This window comes from Mobula birostris, chromosome 1 (assembly GCF_030028105.1).
Source record: "Mobula birostris isolate sMobBir1 chromosome 1, sMobBir1.hap1, whole genome shotgun sequence".
NCBI lineage: Eukaryota > Metazoa > Chordata > Chondrichthyes > Myliobatiformes > Myliobatidae > Mobula > Mobula birostris.
The window spans coordinates 177,851,189-177,870,282 of record NC_092370.1 but is presented as its reverse complement, the minus strand read 5'-3'; the positions used below and the strand labels follow the sequence as shown (position 1 = coordinate 177,870,282).

The window sequence follows — 19,094 nt, the reverse complement described above, 5'->3', positions numbered from 1 at the left end:
ATAGCTTCTGTAGTTAATGATGAAAGGAAAATTAACTACTACATAGGAATAAGATTTATATCCAATATCAACACAAAAAGTTTCATTTACCTGGTCAGGTAGCATCTGAAGAAAGAGAAACATAGTTAACATTTGAGGTTGAAGACTACCACAGCCTGATAAACGCAGAGCATTTCATGGGATGTCTTAAGAATAGTGGAAATGTCTAGGGGGAATCAGAAACTAAATCACTCACTGCAGGATATCTAAGCTTTGACCTGCTCATGTAGCCCCAACATTTATTCAGCTAGTCCAGTTAAGCTTCAGATCAATGATGACCCAGTGCACCAGACATCCCACCTCTCCTGGAAGTTCCAGGAGTCTCCCACATATTAATAGTGGCTCCCTGATGCCCGCAAATTATATACAATATCATGGAAATCAATTTTTTTGAGAGCGAGCGAGCGAGAGAAAGCAAGAGAGAGCGTGAGAGAGTGTGCGAGCGACAAGAGATAGCGAGCGACAGAGAGTGCGCCATGGCGGAGTGTTCCAAAAAAAGAAAATATAAAACGTACATCACCCCAGACTACACTAAAGTGTACCCCTGCCTAATAGGGGTCGAAATAACGACAGGGTTGCTCGCTGCACTGCTTGCAACAGTGACTTTTCTATTGCCCATGGTGGGTTAAGACTGTAAAAGACATGTTGAGGTAAGTTTAACAGGTGTCATTCGTTCATTAGCATAACTAACGTTATTTAAACTAGCTGGCTAGCTGCTAAGGAGCTACTGTATTGCAGATATCCCACCTCTCCCGGAAGTTCCAGGAGTCTCCCGCAAATTGATGGTGCTATCTCCCTGAAATTAGTTTTTGCAGGGTGGGATGTCTGCTGCACCCACTGCCCAGATTACTAATAAAGACAGGACATGCATGCCTAAGGTAGATGGTTCATCTCTCTTAATGGAAATGATCATTGTCTAGCACTTTTGTGGCAGTCCATTGCTAAATATTATCCAGGTCTTGGTTCATGCAGGAATTGACCATTGTGACCTTACAATGCAAACAAGGTCATCGATGAAGCAGATGACAATCACTGGGCCAAGGACACAGTCCTCTGGAAGCGCTGATGACTCGTGATGAACCATGTGCCTGTGATGCTGCTGCAAGTAAGTTTGTCACTGCATGTATTTATATATATGACAATAAACTCAACTCAATATGACAATAAACTCATTGTCTCCGGCAATGATATTCTGGGCTGGGATGATTGACATCCAACAACCACAACCATTTTCCTTTGTGCCAGTATGTAGAACAACTGCAGCTTTATCAGGCTGCCTTGATGCCACACTCCGTCAAATACCTGCCCTGAAACTGCTGACTGAAAAGCAATTGGGATTTCCTCAGGCCATAAATCTACTTCCTAAATATATTTTGTATTACATAGAATAATGTGAAATGGTCTGTTTCTTGACCAGATATATACAGTAAAAGTATTCTTTTATCAGAATGAAAATAAAGAGCATTTGAATTGTACTGAGCTGGGAGATACAGATGAACATTGTAGCCTGAACAAAAACTACCATTGATGTAATGCCTTTAAATAGCAAAAAATATCCCAAGACACTCCTGAAGAACATTATCAAACAAAATAGTAATTAAGCTGATAAAAGAACAAAGTTCTTAAGTTTGGTACGAGGGAAGAATTCAGGATCTAAGTACTGAAAACACAGCTGTTAAAGATAGTGCAATTAAGTTTGAAATGCATTCAAATTTAGGATTAGCGCAGAGAAAGCAAATCAGAAGATTAGAGTGCTCAGAAAGATGGACAGATGAAGCCACTGATAGACATGAACAAGTGCTGAGGCATTGCTTAACCAAGAGCATGTGGATAAACAGGCACAAGGTGATGGATAAATGGAATTTGCTGAGCATTTGAACATAGGCACTGTGCTTTGCATGATCTGAAGTTAATGAAGCAAAGAGAAAAACAGGCCAAATAGAATTCCTATTGAGATTGCCACAAGAAGGCAATGGCATGATTAAGTAGCTCAGCAGCAGAAACCAGTCTTTTCCTGTACATCCTTCAGAAATGTGTCTTTTAATCCACGGTACCAAGCTCAACACCACTCTGCAGAGCACTAAGTTTGTAAGGCACAATAGCTACTTATTACCATGATGTTGGTACCATACAAAATTTTCTGAACTGGAGAGATCTGATGACAGAGACATTTGAATCCACATGGTGCCAACTTGTGGAGCAGGTGTTTGTGTCCCCATGTCCCGCAGTCCCAACACTCAAAGCTAGGTACCCCACTGGCTTTAAACTTGATGCTATGCTATGAACTTGGAATGAATCCCTGCATTTCATCATATCTGAGCTTGGTGAAGAAAGGCTCCACCAAACAGATCAGAATGAGTGATCTGGTTACTCATCACTGAGATGTAGGGGCAGTCTAGATGTTGGACGGCAAGGACATTAATGAGGACCAAAAACACCCACTAATCATTGTTCCTTATTCTTTCCATTTCCCTGTATTAAATTTTATCTACCACACCTGGAAATTTTACCTTGCTCATCCAGGTGCCGGGGTAGAGATACAATGCCCCCAAATGAGGTGTAAGGTGCTCCTTCCCTCCACTAGCCCGCAGGTCACCCTTGGGCAATGTGACCCACCCCCTATCAGGGTCACGTGAAGCCATGGGAGCAGATGATGGATAGTCATATGAGCAGCTGAAGCATATCACAAGTCCTGGTTATGCAACCACTGACATAGGCAGACAAACTCTGAAGAGTATTGATAACAGTTGGGATGACCTGTCATGTAAAGACACTGCCCCAGGAGAAGGTAGTGGTAAACCACTTCTTTCATGAAAAGACCACGATTCCGCTTATGTCATACAACACAGCAATATAACGAATGAGTGAACATCACACTGCTTATGTTTGATGCAGCCTAACACCCACTGCTCCCACACACTCTGATTTTAGCACTATACATGTCTATCCTTGAAATCTAGCTGCATCTGTTCTCTCAGAGAATCCCACAACATGGTAAAAGGCCCTCTGGCCCAAATAGTCCATGCCAACTGAGATCCCTATCTAAGTTCGTCCCATTTGCCCATATCCCTCTATCCTATCCGTATGCCTCTCCAAGTACCTTTCAAATTAGTGGTGGAGAAGATGGTGGCGCGACGGCAGTGCGCACGGCCTCTCCGGTGAATGATATCTGTAATCTGTTAAGTAGGGGACCGTGCACAATTCTGATTTGATGGAGATGGACATAAGAGTACGGAGGAACATCTGGAAAACTTCTGAAATGCCCGCTTCGCTGCCGCTGCTACTGTGTGGTAACCGGACTCTCTGGAGGAGAAGGCCCCGAATCCTCGACTTTGCTTGTTTCAGCGGCCATGGCTAGGTCGAAGGCGCTCTGCAGAGGATGGCGCTCAGGAGGCTGCATTGGAAGGGCTGGTCGGAGGCTCGAAGTTATCGGACGGACGGACTCAGTGTCGGCTGTGGTCGGCTGCTTCCAAGGCATCGACAAGTTGACGGTGCCTGGAGGTTTATGGCAGGGAGTTTCTCCCCTTTGCCGCCTGCTATCGGGGACTCGGGAGTCGGTCGACTCGGGGACTTTGAGACTTTTTTTTTACTGTGCCCATGGTTTGTTCTTCATCAAATTATGGTATTGGTTTGCACTGCTGTAACTATATGTTATAATTATGTGGTTCTGTCAGTGTTAATCTTTGGATTGTCCTGTTTTCTGTGATATCACTCCGCAGAAACATTGTATCATTTCTTAATGCATGTATGCATTTCTAAATGACAATAAAAGAGGACTGAGTGTTCTCATAAACTAATCTAATAATCTAAATGTTAATGTACCCCCCCCCCAAAAAAAATTCCTTAAGCAGCTCATTCCATATACTGGCCACTCTCTATGTGAACAACTTGCCTCCCAGGTTCCTATTAAATCTCTCTGCTTCACCTTAAACTCATGACCTCTAGCTCTCAGTTCCCAACCCTGGGGGAAAAAATCTCATACAAAGGCCTGTTTCTGTGCTGTAAAGGCCTGTTTCTGTGCTGTAGTTTCTATGGTTTCTATTGCAGGTCAGTGGGACTAGGCAGAAAATGGTTCGGCACAGCCAAGAAGGGCCAAAAGGCCTGTTTCTGTGCTGTAGTTTCTATGGTTTCTATTGCAGCATATGCAACACGCCTCAGTATCTTACTCAAACTATTTTTTAGTTGTAGTCAGACAAAAAGTGGCAAAAGGAAATTAATGTGTAAACTCAAACAACAGTAATTCTGCAGATGCTGGAAATTCAAGCAACACACATAAAAGTTGCTGGTGAACACAGCAGGCCAGGCAGCATCCTGACGAAGGGTCTCGGCCTGAAACGTCGACTGCACCTCTTCCTAGAGATGCTGCCTGGTCTGCTGCGTTCACCAGCAACTTTTATGTGTGTTGCTTTAATGTGTAAACTAGTAGATTTGGGGAGGTACAAAAAAGCAAAACAATCAACTGCAACACTTTGAGTGGTGTGCTGGAACAACAGGACCATAGCATGTGCCTTAAATGCTTGAAGCTCAGTCAGGCCGTTAAAAAGGCAAAGGGATTCCTTTCTTCATTACCAAAATCTTCTCTGGGGCAAATATGAGTAGGTTTTAAAAGGTAGCCTTGCCAATGAAGCTTTATTCCCTCAAAAAATCAATAGAAGGCTCAGACAAGGATATAAAATCAGGGAACCATATACAAAGTTGCTGGTGAACGCACCTGGCCTGCTGCGTTCACCAGCAACTTTGATGTGTGTTGCTTGAATTTCCAGCATCTGCAGAATTCCTGTTGTTTGTTGTTTGAACCATATACAAAATAGGTTAACCCACATATTGAGCACGGCACACCATTCAATTACAGGAAACATGTGATTGCATTGTAGAGATATTGATAAGGGCCGAAAAAATTGACACTGTAAGGTTGAATTTCGTCCTCGTTGTTGAATTCCTTTCCACGAGGACGAAATATAAACCATACGGGTCAGATCAGGTCATTCACAGCATAATGGATGACAGTTGGTGCAACGAGTTAGCGTTTATGCAATACTAGCAGCAGAACCAGTTATAAATGTGTGCACCACGAGCGGGAAATTGAATGCACTCGGAAGGAAGGGGAAGGTGCGGAGAGATAGTGATTATTTCGGGGCAACTTGTACATCCAGCCAACCTCCTCCAGCAGCCGGGTACAAAGTCCGGAGGAAAGTGGCGGCAGCTCCGCCGTCCTGGATGCAGGGCCCGGCCCTTGGCGGATGGGGTTAGAGACCGAGCACTTGAGTCGAAGTTCACTCACATTCAACCTGACACCTGCACCCACCCCTCGAGTGGGCGCTCCTCCTACCTGCTGCTCCGGCGGCCGGGAGGCGAGGCCTCGGTTTCGGCCTCGGCCTCGGGGTGGCCGTGCCTCCCGGAAGTCGCGGCCCTGCGTCCGCCGCTCAGGCTCCGCTGGCTGCTGCGGTCGGTCCCCGGACCCACGCGAACCTCGGCCGCGGCCTCTCCCTCCTCCCCGGCGACCGCGGCCTCGGCCTCGGCTCCATGTCCGTTGCGGCGCCTCCTCCATAGCCGAAGCGGGCGGCGTATTCCGCGGAGAAAGAGAGAGATAATACGTGTGCAGGCAGTGAATAGAGCAGAGAGAAAGTCACGGAAGGGAGAGGACCCGGACCGGCGAAGGAGACCGGTGCAGGCAACGAGAGAGGAGACACAGCAAGGGGGCGGGCAAAGTGAGGGAAAAGAAGTCACAGTGGAGCAAAAAGTCACAGCCACAAAGTTACGGGCAGTGACGGGAAAATGGAGAGGTAAAGAGAGTCATAGAGAATGGAACAGAGAGGGGCGCAGGCAGTGAAGAGGAAAAAACAGAAAGAGTCACAGGCTGTGAGAGGAGAGCGCAGAGAGTCACAGGCTGTGACAGGAGAGCGCAAAGAGAGTCACAGGCTGTGAGAGGGGAGTGCAGAGGAGAGTCAGAGGCTGTGAGAGGGGAGTGCAGAGGAGAGTCACAGGCTGTGAGAAGGGAGCGCAGAGGAGAGTCACAGGCTGTGAGAGGGAGCGTAGAGGAGAGTCAGGCTGTGAGAGGGGAGCGCAGAGGAGAGTCACAGGCTGTGACAGGAGAGCACAGAGAGAGACACAGGCTGTGAGAGGGGAGCGCAGAGAGAGTCGCAAGCTGTGACAGGGGAGCACGGAGAGAGTCACAGGCTGTGACGGGAGTACGGAGAGAGTCACAGGCTGTTTCAGGAGCACAGAGAGAGACATAGGCTGTGATAGGGGAGCACGGAGATAGTCAGCTGTGACAGGAGAGCACAGAGAGAGACAGGCTGTGAGAGGGGAGCACGGAGAGGGTCGCGGGCTGTGACGGGAGTGCAGAGGAGAGTCACAGGCTGTGACGGGAGTGCAGAGGAGAGTCACAGGCTGTGACGGGAGCACGGAGAGAGTCACAGGCTGTGAGAGGGGAGCGCAGAGGAGGGTCACAAGCTATGATAGGGGAGTGCAGAGGAGAGTCACAGGTTGTGATAGGGGAGCACGGAGAGAGTCACAGGCTGTTTCAGGGGAGCACAGAGAGAGAGACAGGCTGTGAGAGGGGAGTATGGAGAGAGTCACGGGCTGTGAGAGGGGAGCACGGAGAGAGTTACAAGCTGTGACTGGAGTGCAGAGGAGTCACAGGCTGTGAGAGGGAAGCGCACAGGAGAGTCACAGGCTGTGACAGGAGAGCACGGAGAGAGTCGGGCTGTGACGGGAGCACGGAGAAAGTCACAGGCTGTGAGAGGGGAGCGCAGAGGAGAATCAAGGGCTGTGACGGGAACACGGAGGGAGTCACGGGCTGTGAGGAGAATACAGAAAGAATCACAGGCCGTGGGGAGACCAGAAAGAGAGAGCCAGACACCATTCCTAGTACCTGTGCCCAAAAACACTGGCAGTTCGCCAAGTCTGTGTGCATGCGGTATCAGGTTGATTAACAACAGACTGCATTTGTGATCTTAGAACTCAAATAATATAACCACAGAGATAAAACTGGCTAAACGTGCAGTGTGAAGAACACTGTACAATGTGTTAACGTCTTCCAATACTTTTCCAAAGTCAAGACAGATGTAATTTTTTTTACAAGAGTGCAGGCTGCCACACTCCACAACTATCAAAGGTCGTTGCGGTGTGGTCAAAGAGATGAAGGAAGTGGGATGATTCCTTGTGGTTGAAATAAAGTACCATAACAGTCCACTCCGGCTAATCAATGTGTATGGCTCGCCCGTGCTAAATGAATGACAAGCTATCCTCCAGCAGGTCCCACCACTGCTGGCAAGGTCCCTATCTGTTGTTCTGGCCGCAGCCTTCAATCTCATCATTGATGCAGTTGAAAAATCTGGTAGCGCCAACAGAAAACTGGAGCAACTCTGAACTCCCGATGGAAATGGTTAAGGCTACAAAATTGTGCAATGCCTTTAGCACCCTGCAGGTGGAGCACACTTGGACCGATTCAGACAGCTCAGTATGGCCTCACATGATTTCCTCTTCACATCAAAGACAGTCACAGACGGTACCACCGACATTAGGCTAATATTCTCTGACCACAGCGTCCTTCATGCCGCTTGTCACCTACAGGAGGGCAAGAAGGCAGGTAGGGGGCATGAGTGTTGAATGTCATGCTGCTGACCCTAGATTGGAGAACTGTGAAGTCCCTCTTTGAAATCCCAGTTTACTGGTGAGAAGCAACCAAGAGGTTCTTCATCCTCAGAGATGTTCAGAAAAAGTCATGAGAATTGCACCATCTCCACATAAGATTTGCAACAACCTCTCCATATGCAGTCAAGAGGGGTGGATGTGAGAGAGGAACTCTTAAGAGGCAAAGAGCCAGCAAGCTGTGGCCTTTACCTCTGAATCCTCCAACATCATCTAACGGTCCAAGATCCACTTTGTGGAGTAGGATGAGGCATGCTAATGCTTCTGACAGGTTCACGGGGGAGCCCTGTGATCCACATCCTTAAGGGAGAGGACAATTTAGTTACATCTTCACAGACAGACATACTAAGGACCTGAAGATCTCTTTTTTTTAACCAGTAAGACCACAGACAGCACAGTGTATCAGCACAGAACTTCCTGTAGTCTGTTACAGAGGTGCTTGACAGTAAGTGGGAGATCCTGTATCAGCCATTGTCCTTAGAGGAGGTGACAGGCCCTTGGCACAAATAAAACTCCAGGAAGTGATAGCTTACTGTCCGAATTGTGGGACTGGACGCCCCAGATCTCCAGGAAGTGTACAACATTATGCTTCTAGCAGGGGCATGTCAGACTCCATGAGGAAGAGCATAAACCACCCTCATCAACAAGCAGAAGTGGGGTGGGAGAGGAAGGACATCAGGAATTAGAAACCAACTTCACTGTGGAGTGTGGATTACAAGATTCTGTAAAAGATCACCAACCAGGTCACATCTACTCTGGGACCGATTATCCACCTAGACCAAATCTGTGGCTGCTCTAGAAAATCTCTTGACAGCCATGTACTACTCAGGGATACCAGTGCCTATGCGTAGGACAGAGGGACAGATGCCTGCCTGGACCTGGAGAAGGCCTTTGACAGGATACCATACACAAAATGGGTTTTCTGGAGGGAATTATAAATTAGATCCAACTGCTGTAAACAGATATTCATAGAGCAGTCCAAATAAATGGATAGGAGACAGACAGCTTCCTCATCATCTAGAATCAGGCAGAGTTGTCCACTCTCCCCACTTGTTTGTGTGCTACATAGAAACTTTTGCTGAACCCATCAGGAAGGACAAGAGCATAAGAAAAGACATTGCCAGGAAGAGGTGACACAAGTAGAAATCGCTCTGTAACTGGATGATCTAGCCATCTCCAGCTCGGTTCCATGGTCAGTTTTCAGAGTGATCAACATCAATGACCAGTTTGAGTGGCATTGGGAGCCAGAATCGACCTCAGGACTGTTGGCAACTGTCCATTTCAATGTCCCCTTCACTGTCAGGCCTGACAACCTGAATGTGCTGCAGATCTGGTTTGGACGAACTGAGATGTGTAACAAGAACTGGCTGGAGCAAATTAGGGAAGATCAAACATAGCTTTGTAGAAATGGTGTTCTCTGGGAATAATTTGGTAAAAGATGTGATATGCTCTAAGGATGCTGTTAAGCACAAACGTAGCCTGTTCCCCACTCCTCTGTTTGTTTCAGTACTAACTGGAGACATCTTCCAGTTTATCTGGGATCCACCAAGTCATGATGCACAAGTCCCTTGTGAATGGGGGCAAAAATGTACCCAATGTTGTTTTCATCCTGATGACCTTCTTTGTGTGTGGCTGTATCAGGTGGTGTATGGACCCAAAGTTATGTTGGCACTAGATCACTTGCGTAATGAAGTTCTAAATGATGTGGAAGATTGGACTGGTCCCTCTACCATGCAATACCCCAGTCAGCTGAATATTGCTGTACTGCCTGTCTATGTGGAAGAGTTCTTCCAAGTTAACACCTTTGACCACAAGTCCATCAGGTAGTGGTTAGCACTGAATGGATTGCAGACGCTGTGAGACAGAAGCAATTTGGATTCTGCGTGCTTGTTTCCGAAACAAATGGTCAAAGCCTTCCACTACAGATGGTCACCCCCAATATGCACAGCCCACAGGATGGCTGTGGTGGGGAAGGGACAGTCAACCACCTCTTTGCTTAATGTAGATTTGCTAAAAGGATGTGGAGGTGGAGACAGGGGTCCATGTCCTGGTTTATTCTCAGTAGTTGTGTAACAGAGGAAGCCCTGATTTATGGTCCATTCCTGGAGATATTTGCTCTAATGTGGTGTGTTCTCTTTGGTCGGCCCAAAACCTATTGGTCATCCTGGATAGGGAGACGTTTGTGAGAGAATGCTGCAAACTGGCTCACTATAGTTGTTGGTGAATGCACTGAAGCTTTGTATAACCAATGCTAAGGTTTTGTAGGGATGGACCACAGTATAGCTCCTTCTGCTACTGCACGTGCAGGGGCAGAAAAGCCCCTTGAAAAGTGAAAGGGGTATCACCTCAGAGAGCCTGTTCACAGTCAACAAATCATCCTATCCTTCTCCTTCTTCTTCTTTGAAATATGTCAGTCCTGACTTCGGACAGTTGGCTCTTAAAAAAACTCTCCCATGTCAGATGACACTAAGAGACACCTGCTCCCCATTTATTTCCAGCTCCTACCTTATTATGTTGTAGTTTTCCTAACACCAAACTTTCCTCTGAGTTCTGGATTTATCCTTAACTATCTTAAAATTCCATAGTTGTGACCATTATTCTCAAAATGCTCTCCCAAGGAAACCCCAATTACCGGGCTGAGCTCATTTCCCAATAAAAGGTCTATTATGGCCAATTTCCTGGTTGGACTACCTATATACTGTTCCAAGAAACGCTCCTGGATGCAACCAACAAATTCTACCCAGACTAAGCTTCTTGTTTGGTTACTTTTTACTTTATTTTTCTTTTGAGATACAGCATGGAACAGACCTTTCCAGTCCAATAAGCCTTGCCACCCAGCAACTCACCTATTTATCACTAGTCTAATCACAAGACAATTTACAATGACGAATTAACCTACTAACTGGTATGTCTTTGGGCTATGGGAAGAAACCTACATGGTCACAGGGAAAACATTCTGGTCCAGTCAAGATTGTGCCTGCATACAACACTCCTTCAGTTAACATCTTCTGGATAGATCATGAAACCATATATAACACTTCTTTTATGTCATTTACATTTGTTTTTCATCTTGGATGTGATTCTGGAACTGTTGGAGCTGTGATTTGCAGTTTGAAGATCGTTTGGATGATCCAGTGCTCTGAAGTCTCCAAGAGGATTCTGGGAGGCAGAGGCAGCATGCACAAACCTCAATAAGGCAGGCCGCAGGATAGCTGTGAGGCTGATGTATGACTCCATTTTGCTGATTAAAGCATTGAAGGAGATTGAAACATTGAGGTGATTGCAGAAGCTTGTTTGGGAGCTTCAGCACTCTGCAGTCTCTGAAGCAATTCCAGGAGACTGAAGCAATGTGCACGAATTTCAGCGGGTGTAAACCGATGTTTGACTCTTTCGCTGATCAAAGCTATTATTTGCTGATTAAAGCAGTGAGGGAGATTGAAGCATCAAGCCGAGTGCAGAGGGGGTAACAATACCTGTCTGTCTTTTGATAGCTCTGCTACAGAGAGGGAAAGGCCTGCCGGAGAGTGTTGCCCTGGTTTTCTGCATTTTGGTTGTGGACTTGGACTGTAGACTTTCTTCAAGTCTCATAGTTATTGATATTCTGTGTGTTTCACCCGATCTTTTTTGCTTTTTTTTTGTACGTGGAGAGGGATTTGGGGGCCCATGTGCCAGTTCCCTTTTGTTCCTTTATTTTTGTGCGGAAGGAGGGATTTGGGGGTTGATATGCTGATTCCTTTCTTTGTTCATTTTTTTGTGCGGGGAGCGGGGATATAGCAAATATCTAGCAAATATAGACTAGACGTCCAGATCACAGGAATAGATAAGTAGCGATTATGAATTCTTAGGTATAAATTTTGGAGAATAACTTGCTTCTGTTCCATATTGCTGGCCAGTAAAATAGAAAACCTGATTTTAGGCCTCCACAGTACTGGAAGTTCAGGCCAAGTTCAGCAGTGATCTGCAAACCAAAACTGAATTTAACCCTTCGGCTAATTGAATATCTTTTGAAATAAAAATTTGTGGGCAAACAGAAAAGTACTACCAAAGACTGTGGATGACTACCTAAGAAAATTAACATATATTATGACTTAATCTATGTGTGCACAGCAATATACCATGACTGGGATGTAAAACTAAATGGTCTCAAAAAACATTTGGTGCAACTGAACACATCACCATTGTTTTGAATTTACCTCCAATTATAAGAGACACACATAAAAAATAACCATCATTCACCATAATGTTCCATACTTAAATACCTAAAAGAAATAAATGAAATCAACAGCACCCCCAGAACAGACTGAGATCATAAGCACAGGAAAATCAACACAGTACATCAACCCTGAACATTATATAAAAAGAATACATAGGAACTGGTTAAGAACAGAACACTGACTTATTTACAACAAAAGAGTCACCAGCAATCACCAGATGCAGGCAAAGCACTTACAATACGGATGGTGAGATGAAGTTAAGGGCAAACTGTGAATAGAAATTACCAAATAAAATAGATTTACTCGGCTTTTCTGATACACTAGATATTAGCAGAAATGTCCAGATACAGTACCAGCAACCCTTAGGTCTCCCAGAGGGCGGAGCAAAATGTTACCCACAAGGAGCAACACAGAGGTATCCATATACACAGCCAGAGTCGCCAGTGATCCAGAAACAGTGGGAGTTATAATAACTATTGGAAAGATGATAGCAGTGATAATTTTAGATCAAATAAACGGCATGGCTTATGATTATCACCTGGAGCTAGAAACATCAATAGGCCAGATGGTCAGGGGGCAATATTAACTTTAAAATAAAGTCTGAGCAGGACTCAAATAAGATTTAACAGACTCTTTCTATATGAATTTTTTGTCAGGACTTAACATTTAAAGTATCTGGAATTATTTAAGTATTTGAATTTTAGTCATTATTTCAAATAAAAACCTTTTTGAAGTTACTACTTTCACCTTTATTATTAAAATTAAGATAAAGTCTGAACTAATCTTTGTATGCTTATTTTGGTTCAGGAAGTACAGCTGACTGAGAACTCTGCAGCAAGTCCCCTGACTTGACTGTGGAGGCCAATGCACTGGGTATATTTGAAGTGGAGTTTGGTGGGTTCTTGCTTAGTAATCGTGTTAAGGATTACGGGGAGAAGGTAGGAGAATGGGTTGAGGGGAAAAAAAAAATAAATCAGTCATGTGACCATGATTGGAACAAACTCAATGGACTGAATGGCCATATTCTGCTCCTGTGTTTTTGGTCTTATGACTTGACAGAAATAAAAGAACAAAGAACATGCTAGGGCATCAGAACAGTAATTAATTTAATTTGGTAGCTTCTTGAGCTCAAGGCATTAAAGGCAAAGGCAGTTTTTATGCCCATCCCTAAATGAATCAGTGCAGGCCTTCTGGTGCATTAGCCATGGCATAGGAGTTCCTGAATATATACTTGAGAAACAATCAGGGAACGGCCATATATTTACCAGTCAGGGTGGTGTGTAAATTAGAGGAGAATTCATGTGGTGCTTTTCCCATACACCTGAAGCCTTTGTCCTTCTTGGTGAAAGAGATCACTGGTTTTGGACGTCCTGCTGGAGAAGCCTAGGTGAGTAACAGCTGTTTATTTTGTAGACAATATACATTGCATCCTATAGGTGTCTGAAAAGTTTTGGATGTTAAGTGATAGATCACTAACTCCAGCATACACAGCCCCTAACCTTCCTCTTGAAGCCAGAGTATTTTTGTAGATGTTCCAGATGTTTCTGGCCAGTGAAGCACCCCAGAATGGTGATGGTAGTTGGATTTGACAATGGTAATCCTATTTAATGTTAAGAGAAGGTGATTAGATCTTTTTCTTGTTGCAAACAGACATTGTTTGATATGAATATTCCTTGGCACTTATCAGGCCATGCCTAAATGTTATCCACATCTTGCTGTGTGCGGGCATGGTCTGTTTCATTCACTAAGTGGTTGTGAATGGAACTAAATATCGTGAAATCATCACTGGTAGTCTCATGTGTCTCCAACCCTTAATTCTGACCTTGTGTTATAAAGGTCACTGATGAAGCAGCCAACTGGGCTTTGGATGCTGCCTTGTGGAACTCCATCAAAGATGTCCTGGGGATTGGATGATTGATGTCCAATAACTACAATCATCGACCTTTCAATGAGGTATGGTTCCAATCACTGGAATGTTTTCATCTTTGTTTGCATATTTTTTATGTTACGAAAGGTCCTTGACATTACACTCAGGTTAATGTCAAGGGCAGTCACTCCCACCTTACCTATTAATCTCAGTGCGCTGCATACTTTTGGACCATGAGGTTAAAGCCATGTGGTCTTGGCAAAATTCAGTTTGGTCATTGATGAGCAGGTTAATGCTAAGTGGCACTTGATTGTACTGTCCAGCACACTGTTGAAAACAATTATTCTGCTACTGATATTTTCACTGAAGAAATGTTACAGAAATAGACATAATTAAGATGAGTTTAGATAAATGGAAGTTATCTTCCCCTGAGCAAATGGTTCAGGCATTTGGGAACATCATTTTAAGATGCTATAACAATCTGCAAGAGAAATCATTTTGTTTCAAAGAGATTGGTTTAATCAGGGACTTGAAGGGGTCGAAACAATGTTAAAAGGAACTTGAATAGCCAATGATGGAAAATTGTTTGCCGAGCTATGGGGAAGAGGTGTGGGAATGGAACTGAAAGATGCACCCTTCTACGCCATGACCTTTCTTTCCCATGACTCTTTGTGTCCAGTTATTGCTAGAGACCGGCAACAAGCAAATTGGCGAGATCAAAGTCAAGTTCACTTGTTCCCCGTATGATTCTCCCACCAGCTGCTGCAAGCCCAGTAAGGCTGCTATTTCCTTGAGCTGACAAGCCCTTCCTTGTGATTACTGTTGAAACTTTGCACCCAGACTACATTCCCTGCTCTTGCTTCCTTCTTACATTCTTTCAAGTGCAATAGGAAGTATGCCAGCCGAGCAGCTTGTGGCAGAAGAGGCTGATCCACTTCCAACCTACTCCATTTCCTAGGCTGCCTCTCATCTGTTGAAATATAACATCTTGTTAATCACTCCTGCTGATCTGGAGAGGCACAAGGCCCTCAGTGAGCCAAGTACAGAACTTTCAATGCCATGCTGTATTCTGCAGGATCTTTGAGTGATAGAGACAGATATCATAGAAGCAGGCTCTTCAACCCAACTTGCCTGTGCCACCCAAGTTGCCTAACTGAGCCAGTCCTGTTTTCCCACACTTGGCCCATATGCCTGAAACCTTCCTTATCCCTGTAATAAACGTGTTTAAAAAGTCTTAACTGCAATGGTCTCCACCTCTTCCCCTAGCAGCAGATTCTACATATGTACCAGTTGCTGCTTGGAAAAAGTTACCCCACAGTTTCCTTTTAATTGTTTTTCTTCTCACTTTAAACCTATGACTTTTCAATGTAGTGCCCGCCCCCCTCGCCCTGGAGAAAACACAATGGCTACTTACCTTATTTCTTCTCATTATTTTATAATATTCTAATTCACCTCTCACCCATCAACATTCCAGCGGAGAAAGACCATAAGATCAAAAAACACAGGAGCAGAATTAGGCCATTTGGTTCATTGAGTGTGCTATGCCATTTCATCATAGCTGATTCATTTCCCACTAAGCCCCAATCTGCTGCCTGTTTTTCTTGACTAAATGAGAGCTTATCAACCTCTGCATTAAATATACCCAATGACTTGGCCTCCACAGCTGTCCTTGGCAATGAATTCCACAGATTCACCACTCTCTTGCTAAAAAAATTCCTCCTGGACTTCCATTCGAAATGGACATCCCTCTATTATGAGGTTGTGTCCCCTGGTCTTAGATCCCCCACCATAGCAAACATCATCTCCAGATCCACTCTTTTGAGGCCTTTCAACATTCAATAGTTTTCAATGAGGTCCCCCTCATTTTTTTGAATTCCAGTGAGTACAGGCCCAGAGCCTCAATCACTTCTCATATGAAAAGCCTTTCAATCCCAGAATCATTTTCATGAAACTCTTTGAACCCTCTTCAATGTCAGTACATCCTTTCTTAGATAAGGGGCGCAAAACTGCTTACAATACTCCAAGTTATGCCTCACCAGTGTCTTATAAAGCCTCAACATAACATCCTTGCTTTTATATTCTAGTCTTCTTGAAATGAAGGTTAATATTGCATTTGTCTTTCTCACCACTGACTCAACCTTTAGGTATTCCAGCACAAGGACTCACGAGTCCCTTTGTGCCTCAGATTTTTGAATTTTCTCTTCATTTAGAAGATAGACTATACTTTTATTTCTTCTACCAAAGTGCATGATCATTCTCCTAATCTGTCTGTCCTTCTGTAGCCTCTCTACATTCTCAACACTACCTGCCCCTGCACCTATCTTTGTTTCATCTGCTAACTTGGCCACAAAGCTATCAATTCTGTCACCCAGATCATTAACATGAAACATAAAAAGAATCAGTCCCAACACAGACCCCTGTGGAACACCATTAGTCACCAGCAGCCAACCAGAAAAGTCTGCCTTTATCCCCACACTTTTCCTCCTGCCAATCAGTTAATCCTTTATCCCACTTCAACTCTACTTCCCATTCCCATTCTGACATGTCAATCCATGGCTTCCTCTACTGCCATGATGAGTCTACACTCTGGTTAGAGGACCAACACTTTATATTCCATCTGTGTAGCCTCCAACCTGATGGCATGAATATCAATTTCTCGAACTTCTGCTAAATGCCCACCCCACCTTCACCATTCCCATTCCTGTTTCCATTTCTCAAATATCATCTACTTACCTGCCCATCACCTCCCTCTGATGCTCCTTCCCCTTCCCTTTCTTCCATGGTCTTCTACTCTCTCCTATCTGATTCCCTCTTCTCCAGCCCTTTATCTCTTTCACCAGCTTCCCAGCTCTTTACTTCACCCCTCCCCCTCTCCTGGTTTCACCTATTACCTACTACTTTATACTTCTTCCTCCTCTCCCCCTACCTTCTTGCTCTAACTTAGTGTTTCCCAACCTTTTTGAGCCCAACGTCCCCCTAAAGCACTTCCATTCTTGCCAATTCCCTCTTAGGCACAATGTACTTTCCAGTGCCCACATAGTGTAAAAACATGTCTACCATATGCCAACATGAGAAAAATTATTCTGATTTAAATTTTTATTTGTCTTTAAACCTCACTTACACAGCACCTGTGATCAATGTGATCCTTGAACTTGATGGTTTTTAGAAAGAGTTGAAATATCTGGTTCAAGTTGTGACAGCAAAAGCCTTAAGTCCCCATGCGTAACAATGTCCAAGCAGTTTCTGCTTTTTTGTGAGTATGTGCTTCACTGCACCAAAGCCTCTTTCAACAAGGTAGGAGTATGGAAATGCAGTGAAGAACAGTTTGGCTCTTCTCCAAAGACCAGTAAACTTCAAATGACAGTGTAGCCACATACCTCAAAAGCCAAAATTTTTGAAAAGAATTTTTGCTGCTTCATCATTCTGAATTTTGAAAATTTCTTCTTGTAAGCTCTCTTCCCATTCTTCCACTTACAAAGAAATGGTTTAATTACCCAGTCTGGAATTTTCAGTTCTTTTAAATGCTTGAATTGGTTCTGAAAATCCTTCTTCAGTGACTGCAAGTGTAAGTAGTACTCTTGCAAATCACTGTCTGTGAAAGAGAGTGCCATACCTTCCACGCAAGGAAACTGAAAACATTCTTCTCCCAATGTTTTGCTTACATATTTCCAATTTTCTGATAAAAGTGGGCACTGCACATTTTACTCCAGGTACTTAACATTGTATTGATGCACTTTCTGTGGCTTCTGTTTCTTTGCAGTATTAGAATTCAAGGCTTCACTGCCTTCCGACTCAAAGAGATTGTGACGTCTATATTTATCCATCATTAATGGGCCTAGATTAAAATTAAGAATTAACACTAACTGGGAATGCTTATCAGATGTTGATGACAGAAACGAGTTGACACGGTCGGTCAGGTCTTTTGCCTCAAGTTAGAATGCCGCCTACCACCTCACCTCCACCCACCCTCCAAGAATCTTGAATGCCACCCAATGACTTCTATTTCTCCTAACACCCTTTTAGGGCACATTATCGCCCCCGTTGGTTACCAGCGCTCTAACTTCTCTTCTTTTTTTCCAGTCCTAATGAAGGGTCTCAGCCTGAAATGTCGACTGTTTACTCTTTTCCACAGTTACTGCCTGGCCTGCTTAATCCCTCCAGCATTTCGTATGTATTGCTTTGTCTATGCTAGTATCTTTTCTGTAATACTATGAGCTCTTAACTTGTTAAACAGCCTTCTGTGTGGCAACTTGTCAAAGGCCTTCTGAAAATCCCAAGTATACAACATCCACCAATTTTTCTTTGTCTAACCTGCTTGTTATTTCTTCAAAGAATTCTAACAGATTTGTCAGGCAAGGTTTCCCTTAAGGAAACTATGCTGATGTTGGCCTATTTTATCATGTGCCTCCAAGTATCCTGAAACCACATTGTTAACAATTATCTCCAACATCTTCTTAACCACAAAAGTTGGACTAACTGGCCTATAATCTATTTTCCTCTGTCTTGCTCCCTTCTTGAAGAGTGGAGTGACATTTGAAATTTTCCAGTCCTCTGGAACCATGCTAGACTCTGTTAACTTTGAAAGATCTTTACTAATGCATCCACAATCCCTGGAGTATAGACCATCTGTTCCAGGTGACTTATCTACTTTCAGACCAACTAGTTTCCCAAGCACCTTTGCCCTAGTAATAGCAACTTCACTCACTTCTGCCCCCTGACACTCTCGAACTTCCAGCTTATTGCTGGTGTCTTCCACAGTGAAGACTGATGCAAAATACTTATTCTGTTCATCTGCCATTTCCTTGTCCACGTCACTACCGCTCCAGCATCATTTTCCAGTGATCCTATATCTACACTTCCCTCTCTTTCACACTTTATATATCTGAAGAAACTTTTGGTATCCTCTTTAATATTATTGCCTAGCTTACCTTCGTATTCCATCTTTTCCTTCTTTATGACTTTTTTTAGTTGCCTTCTTTTGGTATTTAAAGGCTTCCCACTAATTTTTGCGCTATTATACGCCCACTCTTTATGTTGGCTTTGACTTCTTGTCAGCCATGATTGCCTTTAGGATATTACTTCTTCTTTGGGATGTATCTATTCTGTCCCTTCTGAATTGCTCCCAAAAACTCCAGCCATTGCAGTGCTTCCGTCATCCCTGCTAGTGTTCCCTTCCAATCAATTTTGGCCAGCTCCTCTTTCATGCCACTGTAATTCCCTTTACTCCACTGTAATACTGATACATCTGACTTTAGCTTCTCCTTCTCAAATTGCAGGGTGAATTCTAACATATTATGATCAGTGCTAGGATATATTATGAT

The 19,094-nt window shown here is 44.1% G+C and overlaps 1 protein-coding gene across 1 annotated transcript in view; it reads right to left on the bottom strand.

Moving 5' to 3' along the window:
• Nucleotides 1-6,346, bottom strand: part of aven (apoptosis, caspase activation inhibitor) — a 94,275-nt gene extending 87,929 nt beyond the window's left edge. The window contains exon 1 of the mRNA XM_072266813.1: nucleotides 5,369-6,346. Within this exon, the coding sequence (XP_072122914.1) occupies nucleotides 5,369-5,587 (219 nt within the window). The 5' untranslated portion in view covers nucleotides 5,588-6,346. The remainder of the gene's footprint in view (nucleotides 1-5,368) is intronic.
• Between the last annotated feature and the right edge of the window lie 12,748 nt (nucleotides 6,347-19,094).